Below are 18973 nucleotides of genomic sequence, written 5' to 3' on the forward strand. Positions count from 1 at the left end.
GTATGGTGGCAGAACGCTTCGTCTGGCATGGGCTTCTAAAGCAAATTGTGGACTGGGCCAGAACCTGCACCCATTTCCAGCTTTCCAAGGTACACTGGCACACCAGAATGCCCGCGCAGGAATTTGAACACGTCCGAGAACAGTTCAGCCACATACATGTGGATATTGTCAGCCCCTTACCCGTTTCCCAAAGTAACAGTTACCTTTTCACAGTGGAAGACTGCACCACTCGTTGGCCCGAGGTGGTCCCGATGACAGATGCCTCCACGGACTCCTGCTCCTGAGCACTTTTGACTGATTGGGTTGCCTGGTTTGCTTCCCGACCCACCTCACCAGCGAACGCGGCACGCAGTTCACCTCTGTGCTCTGGGCACAGCTCGTCAACAGACTGGGAATCGAGCTGAATCACACAACGGCCTATCATCCACAAGCCAATTGACTGGTCGAACGATTGCATCACCACCTTATGGCCCGCCTCACCGGCCCTGACTGGGTGGATGAGCTGCCTTGGGTATTCCTGGGCATTCGGCCAACCCCCAAAGAAGTCCTACAGGCGTCATTGGTCAAGCCAGTCTATGGTGCACCACTAGCCCTGCCTGGTGAGTTTATCAATGCACCTCACAACCTGCAACAGTCACCGCACGGTTTACTTCCCTGCCTCCGGGCCCAGCTGGACTCCTTCAGACCCCCAGCACCACCCAGACATAGCACACGGCCTTTAAAATCCCCAGTGAGCTTTATTCCACAGAGTATGTTTTTATCAGATGAAGCCCTTCCACAGCACCCCTTCAAAGACCATATGAAGGGCCGTACAGAGTCATCCAGCATTCAGGATCCAACTTCACAGCAGACCTCAGTGGTAAGAGGGAACTGTTTACTGTGGACAGATTAAAGCCAGCACACCTCGACCCCAAGGAGCCAGTGGTCGCGGCTCAACCCAAGAAGCGAGGCCGCCCAGCAAAAAAGGCCTTTGGCGCCAGTTCTGGGGGGTGCTGTATAGCGGCATGCCATTAAGCAGGCGATCCACCCCCTCATGTCACGCATGCAGTGGGTCAGCTGGCCAAAATGGCTCCATTGGGGGTTTCTCCCTGACCTCATCACCAGGCTCAGAAGCCCGCAACCTGCGGCCCACGTGACCCCCCCCCCCCAGCGATGTCAGGGCCCCCAGCGTGCTTCTCAGCCAGGTCTTGGCTGGGAGCATAAGACCAGCCAGGCAGACCTGAATAAAGGAGTTTTTGCTCATTGAAATCAACCCATCTGGTTGTGAGATCATTCAGTAATAGAGTAGCTGCCGCTACTTTCTTTTCCTTTCTTTTCTTTTTTATCTATTATCAACATATATTTGTAAACACTGTAACATTGTGATTTGATATTAATTGTAATAACTTTCATATATATGTTGATTTAAATAAAATATTCAAAGAAAGAAAATACTGCAAGAATTGTGCAGAAGAAAATTTGGACAGGACAAAATTAACCCAGAATCCATCGCACAAAATTGGAGAAATTGGATTGAGCGTCTTCAAATACTTGGAAGTTTTGACGTCAACAGACTTTGGAGTGGTCATATTTGCTCAGTTACACCATTTTGCTGATGTAAGCGAAGGTTGTTTTGATCCTGTCAGTTACTGAGTCCTGTGAAATAACCAAGTGCGAGGACATGGTGGGTTTGTAATGGGAAAAGCCAGAGTGGCTCCATTAAAGTTAGTCACCAGACCGTGAATGGAATTGACTGCTGCTACTATGGCGAGCAAAATGGACACTATGTTAAGAAGATAATTACAGATGGAGTTAGCAGATCCTGTGTTTTGGATTGATAGAACATCAGTGCATAAATAAATTAATAATGAAATCATGAGGTTTCATCTCTTTGTGACTAACAGAGATAATGAAAACCTAGACAACAACAAATGGCAAATTTCTATCACCTGATGAATTCCCATTTACATTCGTGGAAGTTGATTATTTTGGTCCTTTGCAAGTAAAGTGAGGACGAAGTGATGAAACATGATATGGAGTTATTTTCACTTGTTTGACTATGAGAACAATTCATATTGAAGTAGCATCATTGCTTGATACAGACTCTTTTATTAATGTTCTTTGGTGTTTTATTCCTAGACGTTGTCAAGTAAAAGAATTATGTTCTGATAATGGATCTAACTAGAATTAGGAAAAGTTATTCAAAATTGGAATCAACATCAAATTCATGATGCATTACTTCAGAAAGAAGTTAATTGGATATTTAATCCACCCATAGCTATGGGTGTGGTACGGGTAAGGGTTAGTTTGTTGTGGAGAACGTTTACAAAGGTTAGTCCAGCCTTTATGGGCCAAAGTGCCTGTACTGGGCAGCAATGTTTGATGTTGTAAGGATGTGGAAGCTCTGGGAAGGGGTAAGGGAGGGATTGGCCAGGAAGCCTGCAGATGCTGGGGCCGAGGGCAATGCACAAACATGCTGGGGAAACTCATGGATAGTTTTGTTAGGAGCAGGTCCTGCTTCACGAATCAAATTGAGTTTTTCGAGGAGGTGTCAAAGGAAATAGATGAAGGTAAAGGTGTGTATGTGCTGCACGAGGATTTTAGTAAGGTGCTTGACAAGGTCCCCACAGAGGCCTCATTCAGAATGTCGGGAGGCATGGGATCCATGGAGCCTTGGCTGTGTCGATTCAGAATTGGCTTGTCTGCAGTAAAACAAGAGGGTCGTAGTAGATGGAACAATGACTAGTGGCGCTCCAAAGGGATCTGCTCTTGGATCCCTGCTCTTTGTGATGGGAGTGGAAGCGTGGGTACATCAGGGGATGACACAGAGGTAGAGATGTTGTAGACAGTGTAGAAGGTTGTCATAGGTCATCCAATTTCCAGAGAAGTAGCAGATGGAGTTGAATCCTATAAATACAGATGTACTTAAACAAGCAACTGGTACAGGTTTATTTCCAGAGTCATTTTCAAGGGCATGCATAACAGTTATTCCAAAGAAGGTTGGAGACCCATTAAAAGTAGTTTCATATAGACCAATATCTTTATTGAATGCAGATTACAAGAACATGAGGGAAGAACACTTGGTTAGTGGCAAGATTATGAACAGTATGCAGGACAGAAAAATATTTAGATCCTGCTCCATACAACGCTCAAGTTTGCTATGCTGGCCTTCAGGAGTCAGAGGATTGAGTTCAATAACCGAGAGGTAACGTTGCAGATGTATAAAATTCGAGTCAGACCACAATTGGAATATTGTGTGCATTCCTGGGGTGAGAATACCAGAGGACATCAAAATAAGGTGAGAGGAGGGAACTTCAGGTAAGAAGTGAGGGGTATGTTTTATTCACACAGATTGTAGTGGGTGCCTGGAATGCATTGCCAGGGGTAGTAGTGGAGGCTGGTGCAAAAAAGGCATGAAAAAGATTTTAATATGGGGACAGGAATAAAAGAAAAACAGAAGGTACTGGTCTGAGGGAGGGAAGGGTAATATCGTTGTGGGGTAGGTTCAGATGGGTCAGTTGAAGGGACTCGACCGATCCATCCATGATTTGTCCAGCATCTTGCTGCCATGTAGTGGTGAACCAGGGTGTTGCCTGATGGAGACAAGGTGCTCTGAGCTCTGCAGAGCTAGATCGTGCTTTTCTCCAAAACACACTTCCTCAGGGAAAGCAGAGGAAGTGGAAAGGCCCTAGTGTGCAGGGGTAGGGAGGGGGGTGATGGGGGAAGAGTTCGGACCCTCCAAAGTCATCGTGATCAGGTTTTGCAGAAAAAATTTCTATCACTCATATTTCTCTTCCCAGGAGAAGGAGCGATCTCAGAGACAAGATACGAGTCCAGAAGAACCTCGCATCCCAGCTGAACAGAGGACAGACAATATCATGATGGCCTGAACCCCTCCCCTTCTTCTCCCTCTGGCCCTGCCAACCCCATTCCCTGCATCTTCCATGTTCCTTCACCCACTTCCTCCCCTTCTCCCCTACCCCTCTATCCCAACCCCCTCCCGCTCACCTTCCCCTTCCCTCACACCTATGCCCTAACCCCAGCCCTCTTCCCTTCACCTCCCCTTCCCCCTCTCCCTTTCCCCTTCCTTCCCTAACCTAGGGGAAGGAGGGGTAGGGGAAGGGGGTAGGAGAAAGGGGGTAAGGGTAGGAGTAAGGGGTAGGGTTGGGGGTGTGGGTATGGGTAAGGGGTATGGTTAGGGGAAAGGCATAGGTATAGGGGATGGGGGAGGGTTTAGGTTTGGGTTGGGGAAGGGCTGGGATAGAAGTAACATGGTTAGGGTTAGGAGACACGGGCTAGGATTAGGTCTAGGTTTAGGGTGAGGTTTAGATTTCGGGGAAGTGGGTTTGTATTAGGTTTGGGGAAGGGGGTAGGAGTAGGAGGTAGAGGTGGGGTGAGGGTCAGGGTTAGGGGAAGGTGGGTAGGATTAGGGTTGGGGTTAGGGGACAGCGTAGGGGTAGAGTTAGGGGATGTGGAGTAGTGATGGGGTATCAGTAGTGTTAGGGTTAGGGTTTGTTAGGGGTTAGGGTTAGGAGTAGGGGAATGGGAAGGGGAGGGGAACGTGGAGGCTAGTGGGGAAAGGAAATGGGGAGGGTAATGGGCAGGGGTATGGGGAGGGGAATGTAATGGAAGATTTAAACCGTGTTTTTTACTATTGCAGCCTTTGCTTCTGCAAGGCTGAGAACCTGCTTGTTGTTTAGAACCAGCAGACATAAGCTAAATTCCACCGAGTGGCCAGAGATGCAGTTATCTGACAAAAGGACATCTGTGTATCAAGAACATTTAATCTTCCCGCTTGTTGTGCTCACAGACTGTTAGAGGCCTAGCCTTGATGCAAAATAACCATTGTATTCAAAGTGATAAGCTGAAAATTATGTTATTCGATAGAAGCCTAGCATGCTAGCTTGCTCACTTATCTTTCTTACTGTGCTGGGAATAGGTGCTTGGGTAAGCAGTTTTTGGGCAATATAAGCCATGGTCCTACTGCTGAAGTTTGAGACTCTCCGAGAGGTGGCGACATCTTTCAGCAAGAATAAGAACTTCTAGAGTCCAGATAACGTCCTGGTCGAGGGAGGTGGAGAAGCTGCTACCGGCGCCCTGACAACCTACTACAAGTGTGCAGTCGTTGCCTCGCTTCGGCAGTTGGGACCAGTCCAGGCGTTGATAAGTATAATTGGGAAGGGCTTGCATATTGTAGTTTGAAATCAGCTTTTGAATTTGTAATAAACATTTGTTTAAACTGAACTGCTCTCGGTGTGGGTCTCTATTTTCTTTCGGTAGCTCGAACACTGTGACCAATCTAAAATGAACAAAGTGAGAGGAACAAGTTTACCCAGGACAGGGAACGGGATGGAGGAAAGGGGAGGTGAATGGAGGAAGGCATCTCTACCCCCTCCCCTCCCCACCCCTTCCCCTACATTATCCCTGCTTCTCCTCTCCTCCTTCTTGCAGGTCAGGCCTCATTCCGGCCAGAACCTTCCTGTGGTTTCAGAGCCTCCGTTTCAGGAAGTGCCTTTGATGCTCGCTGCTGGACAGACATCTTGTCTCTTGATTCATTCTGTACCGTTATTATTAAATTTAAAAATGGTTGGGTTTTTTTAAGCTTGAACTCAAAAGGCTGGTCCAGATCGACAACACAGAAACAGGCTCTTCGGCCCCTCTCTCCTGCTGGCTGAGCTGTTGTAATCAGTCCATATTCCTCTCCCCCTTTTCATTCTTTGCCTCCAGCCAGCTCATGTTGCTTTGTCAATCTCATGGCCTGTGGGAAGAAGCTGCCTGGCTGTCCTGCTTTTATTCCTCCATATCTCCTTCCTGATGGCAGGGGGACAAAGAGGCTCTGTGCTAGATATCTATTTACAAATCCTATCCCTGGAAACAATCAGGGGTCCCTTGCCATGCATGTTGCCTCTCCCTCAAACACTAGAAGGCATCTGACAAAAGCAAAGGGAGGAAGGATTAGGGCAATATGAGGGGTACTTGTTTTTACACAGAGTTGTGGGTGCCAGAAATGCCTTGCCAGGAGTGAAGGCCATAACATTAGGGGCATTTAAGGAGCTCTTAGTCACATTGAGGGGCTGAGACCAAGGAGGATATTCTCCAACAGCAGAGGGTGGCAGTAACCGCAAGATGTCAAGGTGGTGCTAATGAAGCTAAACAGAGACCACCTAAGGCGACTGTGCGCCTGGCTGCAGGAATTTGGACTTACTATAAACCTTACTTAGTGCCAGTTCAGGCTGGAAACGTTTGACTTCATGGAGCATCAAATCAACAGGCACGGAACTAAATCCCTGCTTGAAAAGGTAGAGGCTGATCAGTGCTTCCCCAAACACCCCATAATGAAGGGGCTGCAAGAATTCACCAGTACAATTAATTTTTATAACCAATTCATACTAGTCGTGGTCCACCTCATGCGGAGAAATGTAAAGACATTACCTGGGACAATGAGGATTTGGAGGTGTTCCAGAGGGCCAAGGACGCACTGGCCAACACCACCTTTCTGGTTCACGCCAGGCCAGAGATACCCACCACTCTCACAGTAGATGCTTCCAGCAGAGCAGGAGGGGGCACACAGTAGTGAGATGGTTTAATGGTGAGGTACAGCAGACTGAGGCAGATACTGTGACACTGGCTTCCCAGCAGTAGTGAGAAGGTTTAACATTGATGAACAATATAGCAGATGCTGTGGCACCAGGTTAGCAGTGGAGAGAAGTTTTAATGGTAGACTGATGCAGATACGGTGACACTGGGTTTGTAGTGTGCAGAAGTTTTGTCAGTGATGTTCGATAGAGTAAGGCAGATTCTTTGATACCAGGTTAACAGTTTTGAGAATCTTTAACAGTGTACGATAAATTATGTCAGATAGTGTGAAACCAGGTTCACAATGGGAAAAGGGTTAATTAAGATATACAGGAGATATACGGTAGACTGAGGAAGATACTGTGACACCGTGTTCACAGTGGGGAGAACATTTAACAATGATATATGGTGAATTGAGGTAGATACCATGACTCTAGGTGCACAGCGCGGAGAAGGTTTAATGGTGATGTACGATAAACTGTGGTAGGTACAGTAAAACCGGCCTCACAGTGGGGAAAAGGTTTACTGGTGATGTACAAGAAACTGAGGCAGATGCTGTGACACCGACCGGGTTGACGGTGGGGAGAATGTTTAACAGTTCTGTATGATAAAATGTGGCAGAGAAAGTGACACTGTTTTCACTGTTGGGAGAATGTTTAATGGTGATGTACGATAGACATACGCAGATACTCTGACACCAGCTTCACAGTGGGGAGAATGTTTATCGGTGATGGACGGTGGACTGAGATAGATACTGAGACAATGGGTTCACGGGAGTGAAAATGTTTAACATGAATGTACGATAAACTGTGTCAGATACTGTGTCACCAGGTTCACAGTGGGGAGAATGTTTAACGAGATGTACAATAAACTGTGGCAGATAATGTGATACCGAGTTCACAGTGTGAAGAATGTTTAATGGTGATGTACAGTAGACTGGGACAGAAACTGTAACACCGGGTTCAGAGCAGTGAGAAGGTTTAACAGTGATGTATAAAAAAAAACTCTGGCATATACAGGATCACAATGGGGAGTACGTTTAATGGTGATATATGGGAGTCTGAGGCAGATACTGTTACATCAGGTTCACAGTGGAGAGAAAGTCTATGGGTGATGTAAGGTATATTGAGGCGGATATTGTGACTCCAGGTTCACAGGGGGGAGAAGGTTTAATGTTGTACATTGGGCTGAGACATATACTGTGACACTGGGTTTACAGCAGTGAGAGGTTTAACAGTGATGGCAGTCTCTTCAATCTGAGGCGCCTGCAAGCTCACACCAAGACACAAGAGAAACTTGTCCGCGAACTACTCTTTGCAGACAATACCGCTTTAGTTGCCCATTCAGAGCCAGCTCTTCAGCGCTTGACGTCCTGTTTTGCGGAAACTGCCAAAATGTTTGGCCTGGAAGTCAGCCTGAAGAAAACTGAGGTCCTCCATCAGCCAGCTCCCCACCATGACTACCAGTCCCCCCACATCTCCATCGGGCACACAAAACTCAAAACGGTCAACCAGTTTACCTATCTCGGCTGCACCATTTCAACAGATGCAAGGATCGACAATGAGATAGACAACAGACTCGCCAAGGCAAATAGCGCCTTTGGAAGACTACACAAAAGAGTCTGGAAAAACAACCAACTGAAAAACCTCACAAAGATAAGCATATACAGAGCCGTTGTCATACCCACACTCCTGTTCGGCTCCGAATCATGGGTCCTCTACCGGCATCACCTAACGGCTCCTAGAATGCTTCCACCAGCGTTGTCTCCGCTCCATCCTCAACATTCATTGGAGCGCCTTCATCCCTAACGTTGAAGTACTCGAGATGGCAGAGGTCGACAACATCGAGACCACGCTGCTGAAGATCCAGCTGCGCTGGGTGAGTCACGTCTCCAGAATGGAGGACCATCGCCTTCCCAAGATCATGTTATATGGCGAGCTCTCCACTGGCCACCGTGACAGAGGTGCACCAAAGAAAAGGTACAAGGACTACCTAAAGAAATCTCTTGGTGCCTGCCACATTGACCACCACCAGTGGGCTGATATCGCCTCAAACCGTGCATCTTGGCACCTCACAGTTTGGCGGGCAGCAACCTCCTTTGAAGAAGACCGCAGAGCCCACCTCACTGACAAAAGGCAAAGGAGGAAAAACCCAACACCCAACCCCAACCAATCAATTTTCCCCTGCAACCGCTGCAACCGTGTCTACCTGTCCTGCATCGGACTTGTCAGCCACAAACGAGCCTGCAGCTGACGTGGACATTTACCCCCTCCATAAATCTTCGTCTGCGAAGCCAAGCCAAGAGATGATAAACTGTGTCAGATAATGTGACATCAGGTTCACAGTGGGGTGAAACTTTAATGATGATGAACGGTGCACTGAGACAGATATTATGACAGCGGGTTCACAGTGGGGAGGTTTATCAGTGATGTATGATAAACTGTGGTAGATACTGTGGCACCGGGTTCACAGTGGGTTGATGCTTTAACAGTGATGTATGGAGGTGTGAGAAGGATAATGTGACACCGTTTTATATTAGTGAGAAGGTTTAACAGTCAGGTTCAATGAACTGTGGCAGGTACTGTGACACCACGTTTACAGTACTGAGAAGGTTTAAAAGTGACGTACGATAAACTGTGGCAGATATTGTGAAACCAGGTTCACAGTGAGAAGAATGTTTAAAAGTGATGCATATAACACTATTGCAGATACATTTACACCGGGTTCACAGTAGGGAGGATATTTAAGGGTGATGTATGGGAGACTGAGGTAGATGCTGTGACACCAGGTTTACAGTGGGGAGAATATTAAACAGTGATGGATGGTAGACTGAGGCAAATACTATAACACCAGGTTCACAGGGTGGGAAAAAGTTTAACGTTGATGTCCGATAGACAGAGACAGAAACTATGAGACAGGATTCAGATTCGTGAGAAGAGTTAACAGTGATGTACGATTAACTGTGTCAGATACTGTGACACCAGGTTCACCGTGGGGAGAAGGTTTGATGGTGATGTACAGTAGACTGAGGCAAATACTGAGACACCGGGTTTACAGGACTGAAAAGGTTTAAAAGTGATGTACGATAAACTGTGGCTGATACTGTGAAACTGGGTTCAGAGTGGGAAGAACGCTGAAGGTGATGTACAGTTAACTTTGACAGATACTGCTGACACCGGATTCACTGTAGTGAGAAAGTTAAACAGTGATGTACAATAAATTCTGGCCTGTTATCTTAATTACAACATCTAATTTATATGCTCCATTTTTTTTGTGGCAACTTGCAAACATTCCATAAACTTCTATTCTAATCAGATTTTGTTCATTTAAATAGGTCACCACTAAAAGCCCAAATTGTTTGGTCTCTTAAGTATTGCTGCACAAAATTAAATTCTTTACCTGGGTTTGGTTCAATGGCAATTCAGTCTGCTTCATTATTTTTTTCAGTCCTTCATTTTGTGTTTTCTGCTTTGCCCAGCCGATTCGCCAAATAGGCATCCAACTCTGTCTTCTTAGCTTGACCCAACGTCTCCTCTGTAACCTTAAGTAAACCAAGGAGACCAAAGTTAAAATATTCACGTTTGCATTTTCAAAAACAAAAATGACGCTGTGACTTGCAGTTTCACATCATAATCCCACTTGCTAAACTTGCAAGCAACTGCACCGCATCCTACATCCTAAACCACAGATTCCACCCAGTCACCCCATTAAAGGCCTCCAAGTTAACAACAGATAGCAACCTGAAAGTTAAATACAAAGATCTGTATCAGGAAGATTAACGGGCTTTAAAAAAAAAATCATTTCCACTATTGAAAGAAAACTCCTCAGCGAACACCAGGCTCTTGTTACACAAGACATAATATCATTTAACTGTTGTGTTTATGTCGTTGAGAATTGCCTTTCCATTCAATCAGAATTAGAGTTTTGGGTGCTGTATTTGAGAAAAGATGTGCTGGTGTTGGAGAAGGTTCAGAGATGATTTATTGGAATGTACCAGGAATGAAAGGGTTAATGTATGAGGAACAATTGTCAACTCTTCGACTGTACTAGTTTTTTTAAATTTTTTTATTTTTCACACTATAAACCACATTGATCAAGATACATACATTTTCCTTCTTGAATATATACAGTGTCGTTTTCTTCCCCCCCTTCCCTCCTCCTTTCCCTCCCTCCCTACCTCCCCTCCCATTTATTTAAAGTTCAGAAAATAAGATACATTAAACCCGTCAAACAATGTTGTCACTCAATAAAAATAAACAAGAAATTCCACTGAGTCAGTTCTAGTTGAAGTACAGAAGGATAAGGGGGACCTCAGAGGCTTTTCAAATGCTGAAAGGCCTGGACAGAGTACATATGGCCAAGATGTTTCCCTTGGTAGGGGATTCTAGGACAAAAGAGCATAATTTCAGGATAAAAAGGTGTCAGTTTAAAACAGATGTGGAAAATTGATTTTGTCAGTGGGTCGTGAATCTGTGGAACTGAGGTCATTGGGTGTATATCAGGCAGAGATTGACAGGTATTTGATTAGTCAGGGAATCAAGGGTAATGGGGAGAGAGCTGGACTGTGGGCCTGAATGGAAGAATGGTGGAATAGACTCAATATGCCGACTTCTGCACCTATATCTTGTGGTCTATATCCTGCATAAGACCTGGACAACCCTCCACTTGTATTCCAGTTTCAGAAAACAGTCTGCATCATGAGTTTATGTCACGTGAACCCATTTCTGATTGAATCCCATGTTACAAGTGACCCAAAGCAAATTCTGCATCGAGAGGACTTCAGCTTCCTCATTTTAAAAATTGTTATGGAGCAGCTCAAATGAGATTTCTTGCTTCTTTTTATGAAAGGGTTAAAATAGAATCAAATAAAATAGAAAGCAGAAGAATTTATATAAGTGGGAATCAAAATTAATGGTTGGTGATAAAGATACACCATCGTTGAAACATTTGATTAATATATGGAATAAAATAAATGATGAAATTGGTGTAAGTGGATATACATCACCCAGAATGGCTTTGATTCAAAACCTTCATATCTTTTTCAAAGGATCATCAATTTCTGGACAGCTGGTTTCGTAAGTGGATTATAAATGTTGAAGGTTGTTATGAAAGAGGTCAAATAATGTAATTTGAGCAACTGAGAAATAAATATCATATAACTCATCGCAATCTTTTTTGCTATTTCCAACTAAGAGCATATTTGAACGATAAGTTAGGACCAACCATGTTGGACTGAAATAGAAATTCCTTATAAAGAGGAATTGTTAAAAAGTTTACTTCTATGATGTCCTCTTGATTACAAGTTGGAACTTTTAAATGAGGAGTTCATAAGTCTAGACAAAGGTGGGAAATGGATCTGAATATTGTAATTGATTGGCAAATATGGGCAGATCCATATAATGTTCTCAATGTAAGATATAATTTAGTTATGACCACCGCCAGTGGGCTGATATCGCCTCAAACCATGCATCTTGGTGCCTCACAGTTCAGCCGGCAGCAACCTCCTTTGAAGAAGACCGCAGAGCCCACCTCACTGACAAAAGACAAAGGAGGAAAAACCCAACACTCAACCCCAACCAACCAATTTTCCCTTGCAATCGCTGCAATCGTGTCTGCCTGTCCCGCATCGGATTTGTCAGCCACAAACAAGCCTGCAGCTGGCGTGGATATTACCCCTGCATAAATCTTCGTCCGTGAAGCCAAACCAAAGAAAAAGTAATGTAACAGATGTCAGCAAGGATTTTATCTGAAAGCTGTACCTGGAGTCAGGTGACTCAGGGAGTTGGATTTGAAAAGCTCTACAGGTAGCTGATTTCCGATAGAGATCACGTGATCCAGGGGAGTTGTATTCATTCACTTCAACTTAGCAGTCTGGAACTATTGACCAGAGTTCCACACTGCAGCAGTGAGGAAGGAATTCACAACTCGTTTTTCTTCTACAGTTACTTCTTATACCAGAGAAATTGAATAGAATAAAATGAGAATTATCTGATTAATGTTTGAGGTGTGGTGAAGATGTAGCAACTTTCTTGCATTCAACTTAGCTTTGTCCTAATGCAAGATCTTTTTGAGGAGAATTACATATTTTTTGGAACAAGTAACAGAGTTGTTTTTCCACAAATTCCAACCTTATTTTTATTAGGAAATATTGAAGGAACAAGGCCCAAATTAAAACTATTAATATATCAATTGAAATTTGTTAAATTAGCATTTGCGGTGATGAGGAAATGTATTGCACTTACTCGGAAATCAGATAAATTTTTAGGGATGCCAAGATGACATGCAAACATTCAAAATTGTATTCCTTTAGAAAAAGTTACATATAGCTTGAGAAATATATACTGTATGCTTTTGCATATTTGGCACCTGAGTATTCAAATATTAGGCTTCAATTTGTAATAACGCCCTTTCCATCCCTCCAGACATGCGAGATTCTTCTCTAAGTTGTAATATTTTTAATTAGATGTGTTAGATTTCCTCGCCACCGCAAACTCTGAGGAAGCAGAGAACTAGCGCAGGGCACCAGAAAACATGAAGACCACACCCCATCAACATCTGAGAAGCAGAAGATTCAATACATGGGTCAGTGACCATGGAAGCAGACCAGTGAGGGGTTCTGCAGCTGAAGGACCCACATAGGTGACAGGCTATTGGTAACTTGAGGAAAGGAATCTACGCAGGCTGTGGGCTTCTGGAGAAAGCAGTCAAGGAACTCACACCAGGCCGTGGATTGCTAAAGACTGGTTCAAAATTGGCTGAAAGGGTGTCAGGTATCAGACCTGGGATACGAGTGGGTCCTAATGGGTTCCTAATCGTGTCAGAGGTTTAAAACTGGAGCTCTCATTGCCAATGACTTGGCAATGACTTGGCTTGGCATTGAAAGAGAATCTACAGACCCTCAGTGACTTGGCCCAGGGTTTGGGGTGGTGGGGGGGGGGGAGGGATGGGGGGAATGGGAGAGCATGACTCTCTTTTGCTTCCTTCTCTGACTGCAAGAGGTGTTTCAGGCAATTTCTGCCAATAGTGAATCTGTCTGCTTTACAGCAGGAAAAAAAGCAATTTTGTGTGATATGACACTTTTTAATTACATGACAGTAAATTGTCTCCTGAAATAGAGAGAGAGGTTCAAGTTTCAAACTATTTCAAAATCCACTCACCAGAGATACCTGGATTACACCTCTTCCCACTTTTATTTTGCAAGGGCACCATTGATTTTATCACTTTCCTCTGGTGCATCTGTCCTGTGACAGATTCTACATTTTATATAGATATATTTTGGATGGATAGATTGTAGGAGTCATGTAGGTCACAAACAAACTCTAACACTTCGCAAAATAGCCCTTACATAAAATGCAAGAGCTTTGCTGAAAGTGAGTCATGCAGGTGCCGAGAGCCTTTGCAAAAACAAAACAAGGAGACTGTTTTGTATATAATTTCAAAATCAGGTGACAATGCAACAGATGAATGGACTCAGAAGTCTTTTGTTCTCAGAAGATCATGTGCTTTTGCAAGCAGAGAGGAGACACCAAATAGGCTTTTTTTCTAAGAGAGAGAGAGTGAGATGGTGTAGAGCTCGTTGAAAGAATCAAAGACTTGTTGATCCAAACCAAGGCTTTTATTAGCAAAAGACAGGAGCTCTTCACAGGTGGCCGACCAGTCCGGAATGATCCGACCTGGCTAGGGACACAACCCTTTAAGGCCCAGGCAATAGGTGTGGCTTAGCTCTCAGCCAATCGCTGTAAGCACAGTCTAGATACAGTAACTATATACACTATATACATTGGTGATAGATTTGTACTATCACATTCACCCCTTCTTGGAAAACTGACCCTGGGGAAAAAAAACAAAAATGAGGGAGAGAATGAAAGGAAGGGGTAGGTCAAGGACTGTAGCGGTCAGGGGGTCTGACTATCCGGCGTGACTGCTGTGGTGCTGGGATTGGTGTCGCTGGAGTGGTGTCGCCAGCGGGCTCGTCGGGTGCGACTGCTCTGTCGCTCAATTCCCCAGTCATGTTGTCGGCAGGGTGGCCCGGGTCGTTGAGGCACGGGGCCTGGGGAGTAAAGAGTTGGGGAAGGTTGGGTTGGGGGGTTTGCTGGGTCTACCGCGTCCTGAGCTAGGTCCCGCACCAAAACATTGTCCTCCCGCCCGTCTGGGAACTCAACGTAGGCGTAATGTGGGTTTGCATGGAGTAGAGTCACTCGGTCGACCAAGGGGTCATTCTTTGAGTGCTGGACGTGGCGTCGCAAAAGAACGGGGCCAGGTACAGTGAGCCATGCTGGTACAGTGGTTCCTGATTCGTATTTTTTCGGGAAAAGGAACATCCATTCGTGGGGGGTGGCATTTGTTGCAGTACATAGGAGGGAGCGGATGGAGTGTAAGGCACTAGTGAGAACCTCCTGCCAGTGAGAGGTGTGGAGACCTTTAGACCAGAGAGGCAGTGTAACCGCTCTCCATATGGTGGCATTCTCCCTCTCGACCTGGCCGTTACCACGTGGGTTATAGCTCGTGGTCCTGCTTGAAGCGATACCACACTCCAGAAGGTACTGTTGCAGCTCTGCGCTCATGAATGAGGACCCCCTATCACTGTGGATGGAATTGGGGTACCCGAAGATGGCGAAAATACTGTGAAGGGCCTGTATCACTGAGGTGGCAGTGGTGTCTGGGCAGGGCACAATGAACGGGAAGCTGGAGTACTCGTCGATGGCCGTAAGGATGTAGGTATTACGGTTGGTCGACGGTAGGGGCCCCTTAAAGTCTACGTTAAGATGCTCGAAGGGGCGGGTGGCCTTGATAACGTGGGAGTTATCCGGATTGAAGAAGTGGGTCTTGCATTCAGCGCACACCGAACAGGCTCGGGTAATGGAGCGGATCTCCTCGACTGTATAGGGTAGGTTACGCGCCTTCACAAAGTGGGCAAACCTAGTGACCCCTGGATGACAGAGTGCCTCATGGAGTTTCTGTAGTCTGTCCATCTGTATGCTGGCGCACGTCCCCCTGGAGAGCGCGTCAGGCGGGTCGTTGAGCTTACCAGGCCGGTACAGGATGTCATAGTTTAAGGTGGAGAGTTCGATTCTCCATCTGGCGATTTTGTCGTTTTTTATCTTACCATGCTGGGTGTTGCTGAACATGAAGGAGACCGCACGTTGATCAGTCAACAGTGTAAAGCGCCTCCCAGCGAGGTAATGTCTCCAACGACACACCGCTTCAACTATGGCCTGGGCCTCATTCTCGATTGAGGAGTGTCTACTCTCTGGACCCTGGAGGGTTCTGGAGAAGAAGGCTACAGGCCGACCGGCCTGGTTCAAAGTGGCTGCCAGGGTGAAGTCGGATGCATCGCTCTCGACTTGAAACGGGACAGACTCATCGATCACATGCAGCGTCGCAGCGGCGATGTTGGATTTGATTCGATCGAAAGCCGCTCCGGCTTCAGTCGAGAGGGGAAAGGAGGTGGTCTTGATAAGAGGACGCGTCTTGTCAGCGTAGTGTGGAACCCATTGGGCGTAATACGAGAAAAGGCCCAGGCAGCGTTTGAGCGCTTTCTGGGTATGGGGGGTAAGTCCATTAGGGGATGCATGCAGTCAGGATCTGGCATGACTATCCCGTTCTCCACCACGCAACCTAGAATAGCGTGTCCTGTGGTCCGGAAGACACACTTGTCCAAATTGTAATTCAGGTTCAGCCGATGGGCAGTTTGAAGAAATTTGTCTAGGGTGGCGTCATGGTCCTGCGTGTCGTGGCCGCAGATGGTGATATTGTCCAGAAACGGGAAGGTAGCGGTTAGCCCGTTCTGGTCCACCATCCGGTCCATTTCCCGCTGGAAGACCGCGACGCCATTCGTGACCCCAAATGGTACCCTGAGAAATTGATATAGCCACTCATTCGCTTCAAAGGCCGTGAATGGTCGGTCCGCGCAGCGGATCGGGAGCTGATGGTAGGCCGAACGTAAGTCAACGGTGGAGAATATGTGGTATTGGGAGATCTGGTTCACCACATCTGTGATGCGTGGCAGGGGGTACGCATCCAGGAGCGTGAAGCGGTTAATGGTCTGGCTATAGTCGACCACCATCCAGAGTTTTTCCCCATTCTTGACAACCACCACTTGGGCTCTCCAGGGGCTTGAACTGGGTTCGATGATGCCCTCATCCAGCAATCTACGCACCTCACTCCTAATGAATTGCCTGTTTTCGTAATTATATTGCCGACTTTTGGTGGCCACATCCTTCCAGCCAGGGGTGAGGTTTGCGAAGAGTGCTGGCGGGGCAATCCGGAGTGTGGAAAGGCCGCAGGATTGGCCCCGGGGCACGGGGGCGGGTTGCTCGGGTGCTTCGGGGGTGGGGCGATGGCAGACTGAGAGGGGGTCGTGGGGTCCCCCAAAGTGTAGGGACATCGTTTGGAACTGACACTGAAAGTCTAATCCCAGCAATACTGGGCCGCACAATTGGGGAAGGATGAATAATTTGAAGTGGGTGACCGTTACGCCCTGTACTTCCAGCGTGGCGATGCAATAACCCTTTATCCCGGTCGAGTGTGACCTCGTCACTAATGAGATCCTCTGGGTAGTGGGGATAATGTCAAGTCCCCAACGGAGGGCCAGATCTGGCTGGATAAAACTGTCAGTGGACCCAGAGCCAAATAAGCAATTGGTGTAGTGTCCATGCACTTTAATCAGTTCCATTCCTCTGGTGAGAGGATGAGAGCATTGCTGGTTTAGTGTTATTGAAGCAGTTGACAGGGGAGTTTCGCGTGATGACGTCACGCAACGGGATGAAGTCACACAACGGGATGACGTCACGCAACGGGATGACGTAGTCAACGCTGGAGGAGCAGGTTGGGGGGAACTCCCGGAAGTGCTGTTGTGGCTGCGTCGGCGGATGAAAGGTAAGTAGTGGGGTTTGTAGTTGCTCGCAATTGGCGGTGGGTAGGTCGTTGGTCGCGGCGGTCGGGCCCTGGCGGTCGTCGGCGATGGACGCTAGGGTGAGTACCTGGTTGGTCGCGGGGGTGGCTGTGGCGGCGGCAGCAGCAGCAGTTGCCACAGTCGGGACCGAGGCCGGGTCGAGTGTTCCGCACGGGGGCGAGAGGCAGGCAAACACCATGGTTGCGAGGGTGGGCTGCCCCTTCCGGGTTTGGCGTCTCCGTGATATCAGGCGTTGCCATGAAGGGGAGCCCTCGCTCTCATTGGACGAGAGCTCTGGGGAAGAAGAGTTTGAATGGGATAGTGGCGATTGGGCTTCACACGAGGCACTGTGTTTGCTGGTGGCCATTTTAGACCTACAGACTGCAGCAAAGTGGCCCTTTTTAAGGCACTTCTGGCACCTGGCTTTTCTTGCTGGGCACTGGGACCTGCTGTGCATGTCCCTCCCGCAGAAATAACATTTTGGGTTCGCACGGGGCAGGGTAGCAGCAGCCGACAGGCCGTCAGTATCTCGGGGGGTGGTAGGGTAGAAGGGCACTCTACTCACATCAGAACGAGGGGTCCAGTCCCTAGAGAGATCAGTGGAGTTTAAAGCTGCATCCTCCATTGTGATTGCAATCCGGGCCACGTCCTCTAGTTTTTCTACCCCTTGCTCGAGCAAGCGCAGCCTCACTTCGTTCGATCGGAGCCCGGCCACATAGCCATCCCGGACGAGATCGTTTGCGATCTCAGCAGCAGTTTTGTCCACACAGTTACAATCCTTGCCCAACGCCTTTAATACTTGTAAATATGCCCTGCTGGACTCGCCGGGCTGTTGCTTCATCGAAGCAAGCACGAGCCGGGCATGAACTCTGTTCACCGGTTGATTATACAGTTCTTTCAGTACCATTATGGCTGCGGTGTAAGTGGTCTCATCCTGGATGTTCTCGTAGACTCTCAAGGACACCATAGACAGCAATGCTGTTAGACGCTGGTTATCCTCCTCCACCTCAATGAATCTCAGGAAGTTTTCAAAGTTCAGCAGCCAGAAGTTAAAGGCTTTGAAGGCTGTAGCTGACTGTGGGTCGATATCAAGTTTTTCTGGCCGAGTTAAAGGCTCCATCCCTTTCAAAAAATATTCTTTTTGCTAATAAAATTGTAGAGCTCGTTGAAAGAATCAAAGACTTGTTGATCCAAACCAAGGCTTTTATTAGCAAAAGACAGGAGCTCTTCACAGGTGGCCGACCAGTCCGGAATGATCCGACCTGGCTAGGGACACAACCCTTTAAGGCCCAGACAATAGGTGTGGCTTAGCTCTCAGCCAATCGCTGTAAGCACAGTCTAGATACAGTAACTATATACACTATGTACATTGGTGATAGATCTGTACTATCACAGATGGCAAGCTGGCATCTTGTTGAAACCCCATTTTGAAGACGTGTTGTGAGTTCTCAGTTCAGCCTGTTGAAAAACCTTGTTGTCCATACAAGAGGAAATGGCTGGCTGGAAATGGTGTTTTACCTGAAA

General features: G+C 46.8%; 1 protein-coding gene across 1 annotated transcript; it reads right to left on the reverse strand.

Moving 5' to 3' along the window:
* Positions 1 to 2103: 2103 nt before the first annotated feature.
* LOC138745778 (uncharacterized) lies at positions 2104 to 18633 on the reverse strand. Its single transcript, XM_069903074.1, has 3 exons — positions 18015 to 18633; positions 9955 to 10096; positions 2104 to 2886 (listed from the first exon to the last, which is right to left on the reverse strand). The coding sequence occupies exons 1-2, from the start codon at positions 18567 to 18569 to the stop codon at positions 10007 to 10009; spliced, it is 645 nt and encodes a 214-aa protein (XP_069759175.1). The 5' UTR covers positions 18570 to 18633; the 3' UTR covers positions 2104 to 2886; positions 9955 to 10006.
* Positions 18634 to 18973: the final 340 nt, after the last annotated feature.

The sequence above is a fragment of the Narcine bancroftii genome, chromosome 11, assembly GCF_036971445.1.
Source record: "Narcine bancroftii isolate sNarBan1 chromosome 11, sNarBan1.hap1, whole genome shotgun sequence".
Taxonomy (NCBI): domain Eukaryota; kingdom Metazoa; phylum Chordata; class Chondrichthyes; order Torpediniformes; family Narcinidae; genus Narcine; species Narcine bancroftii.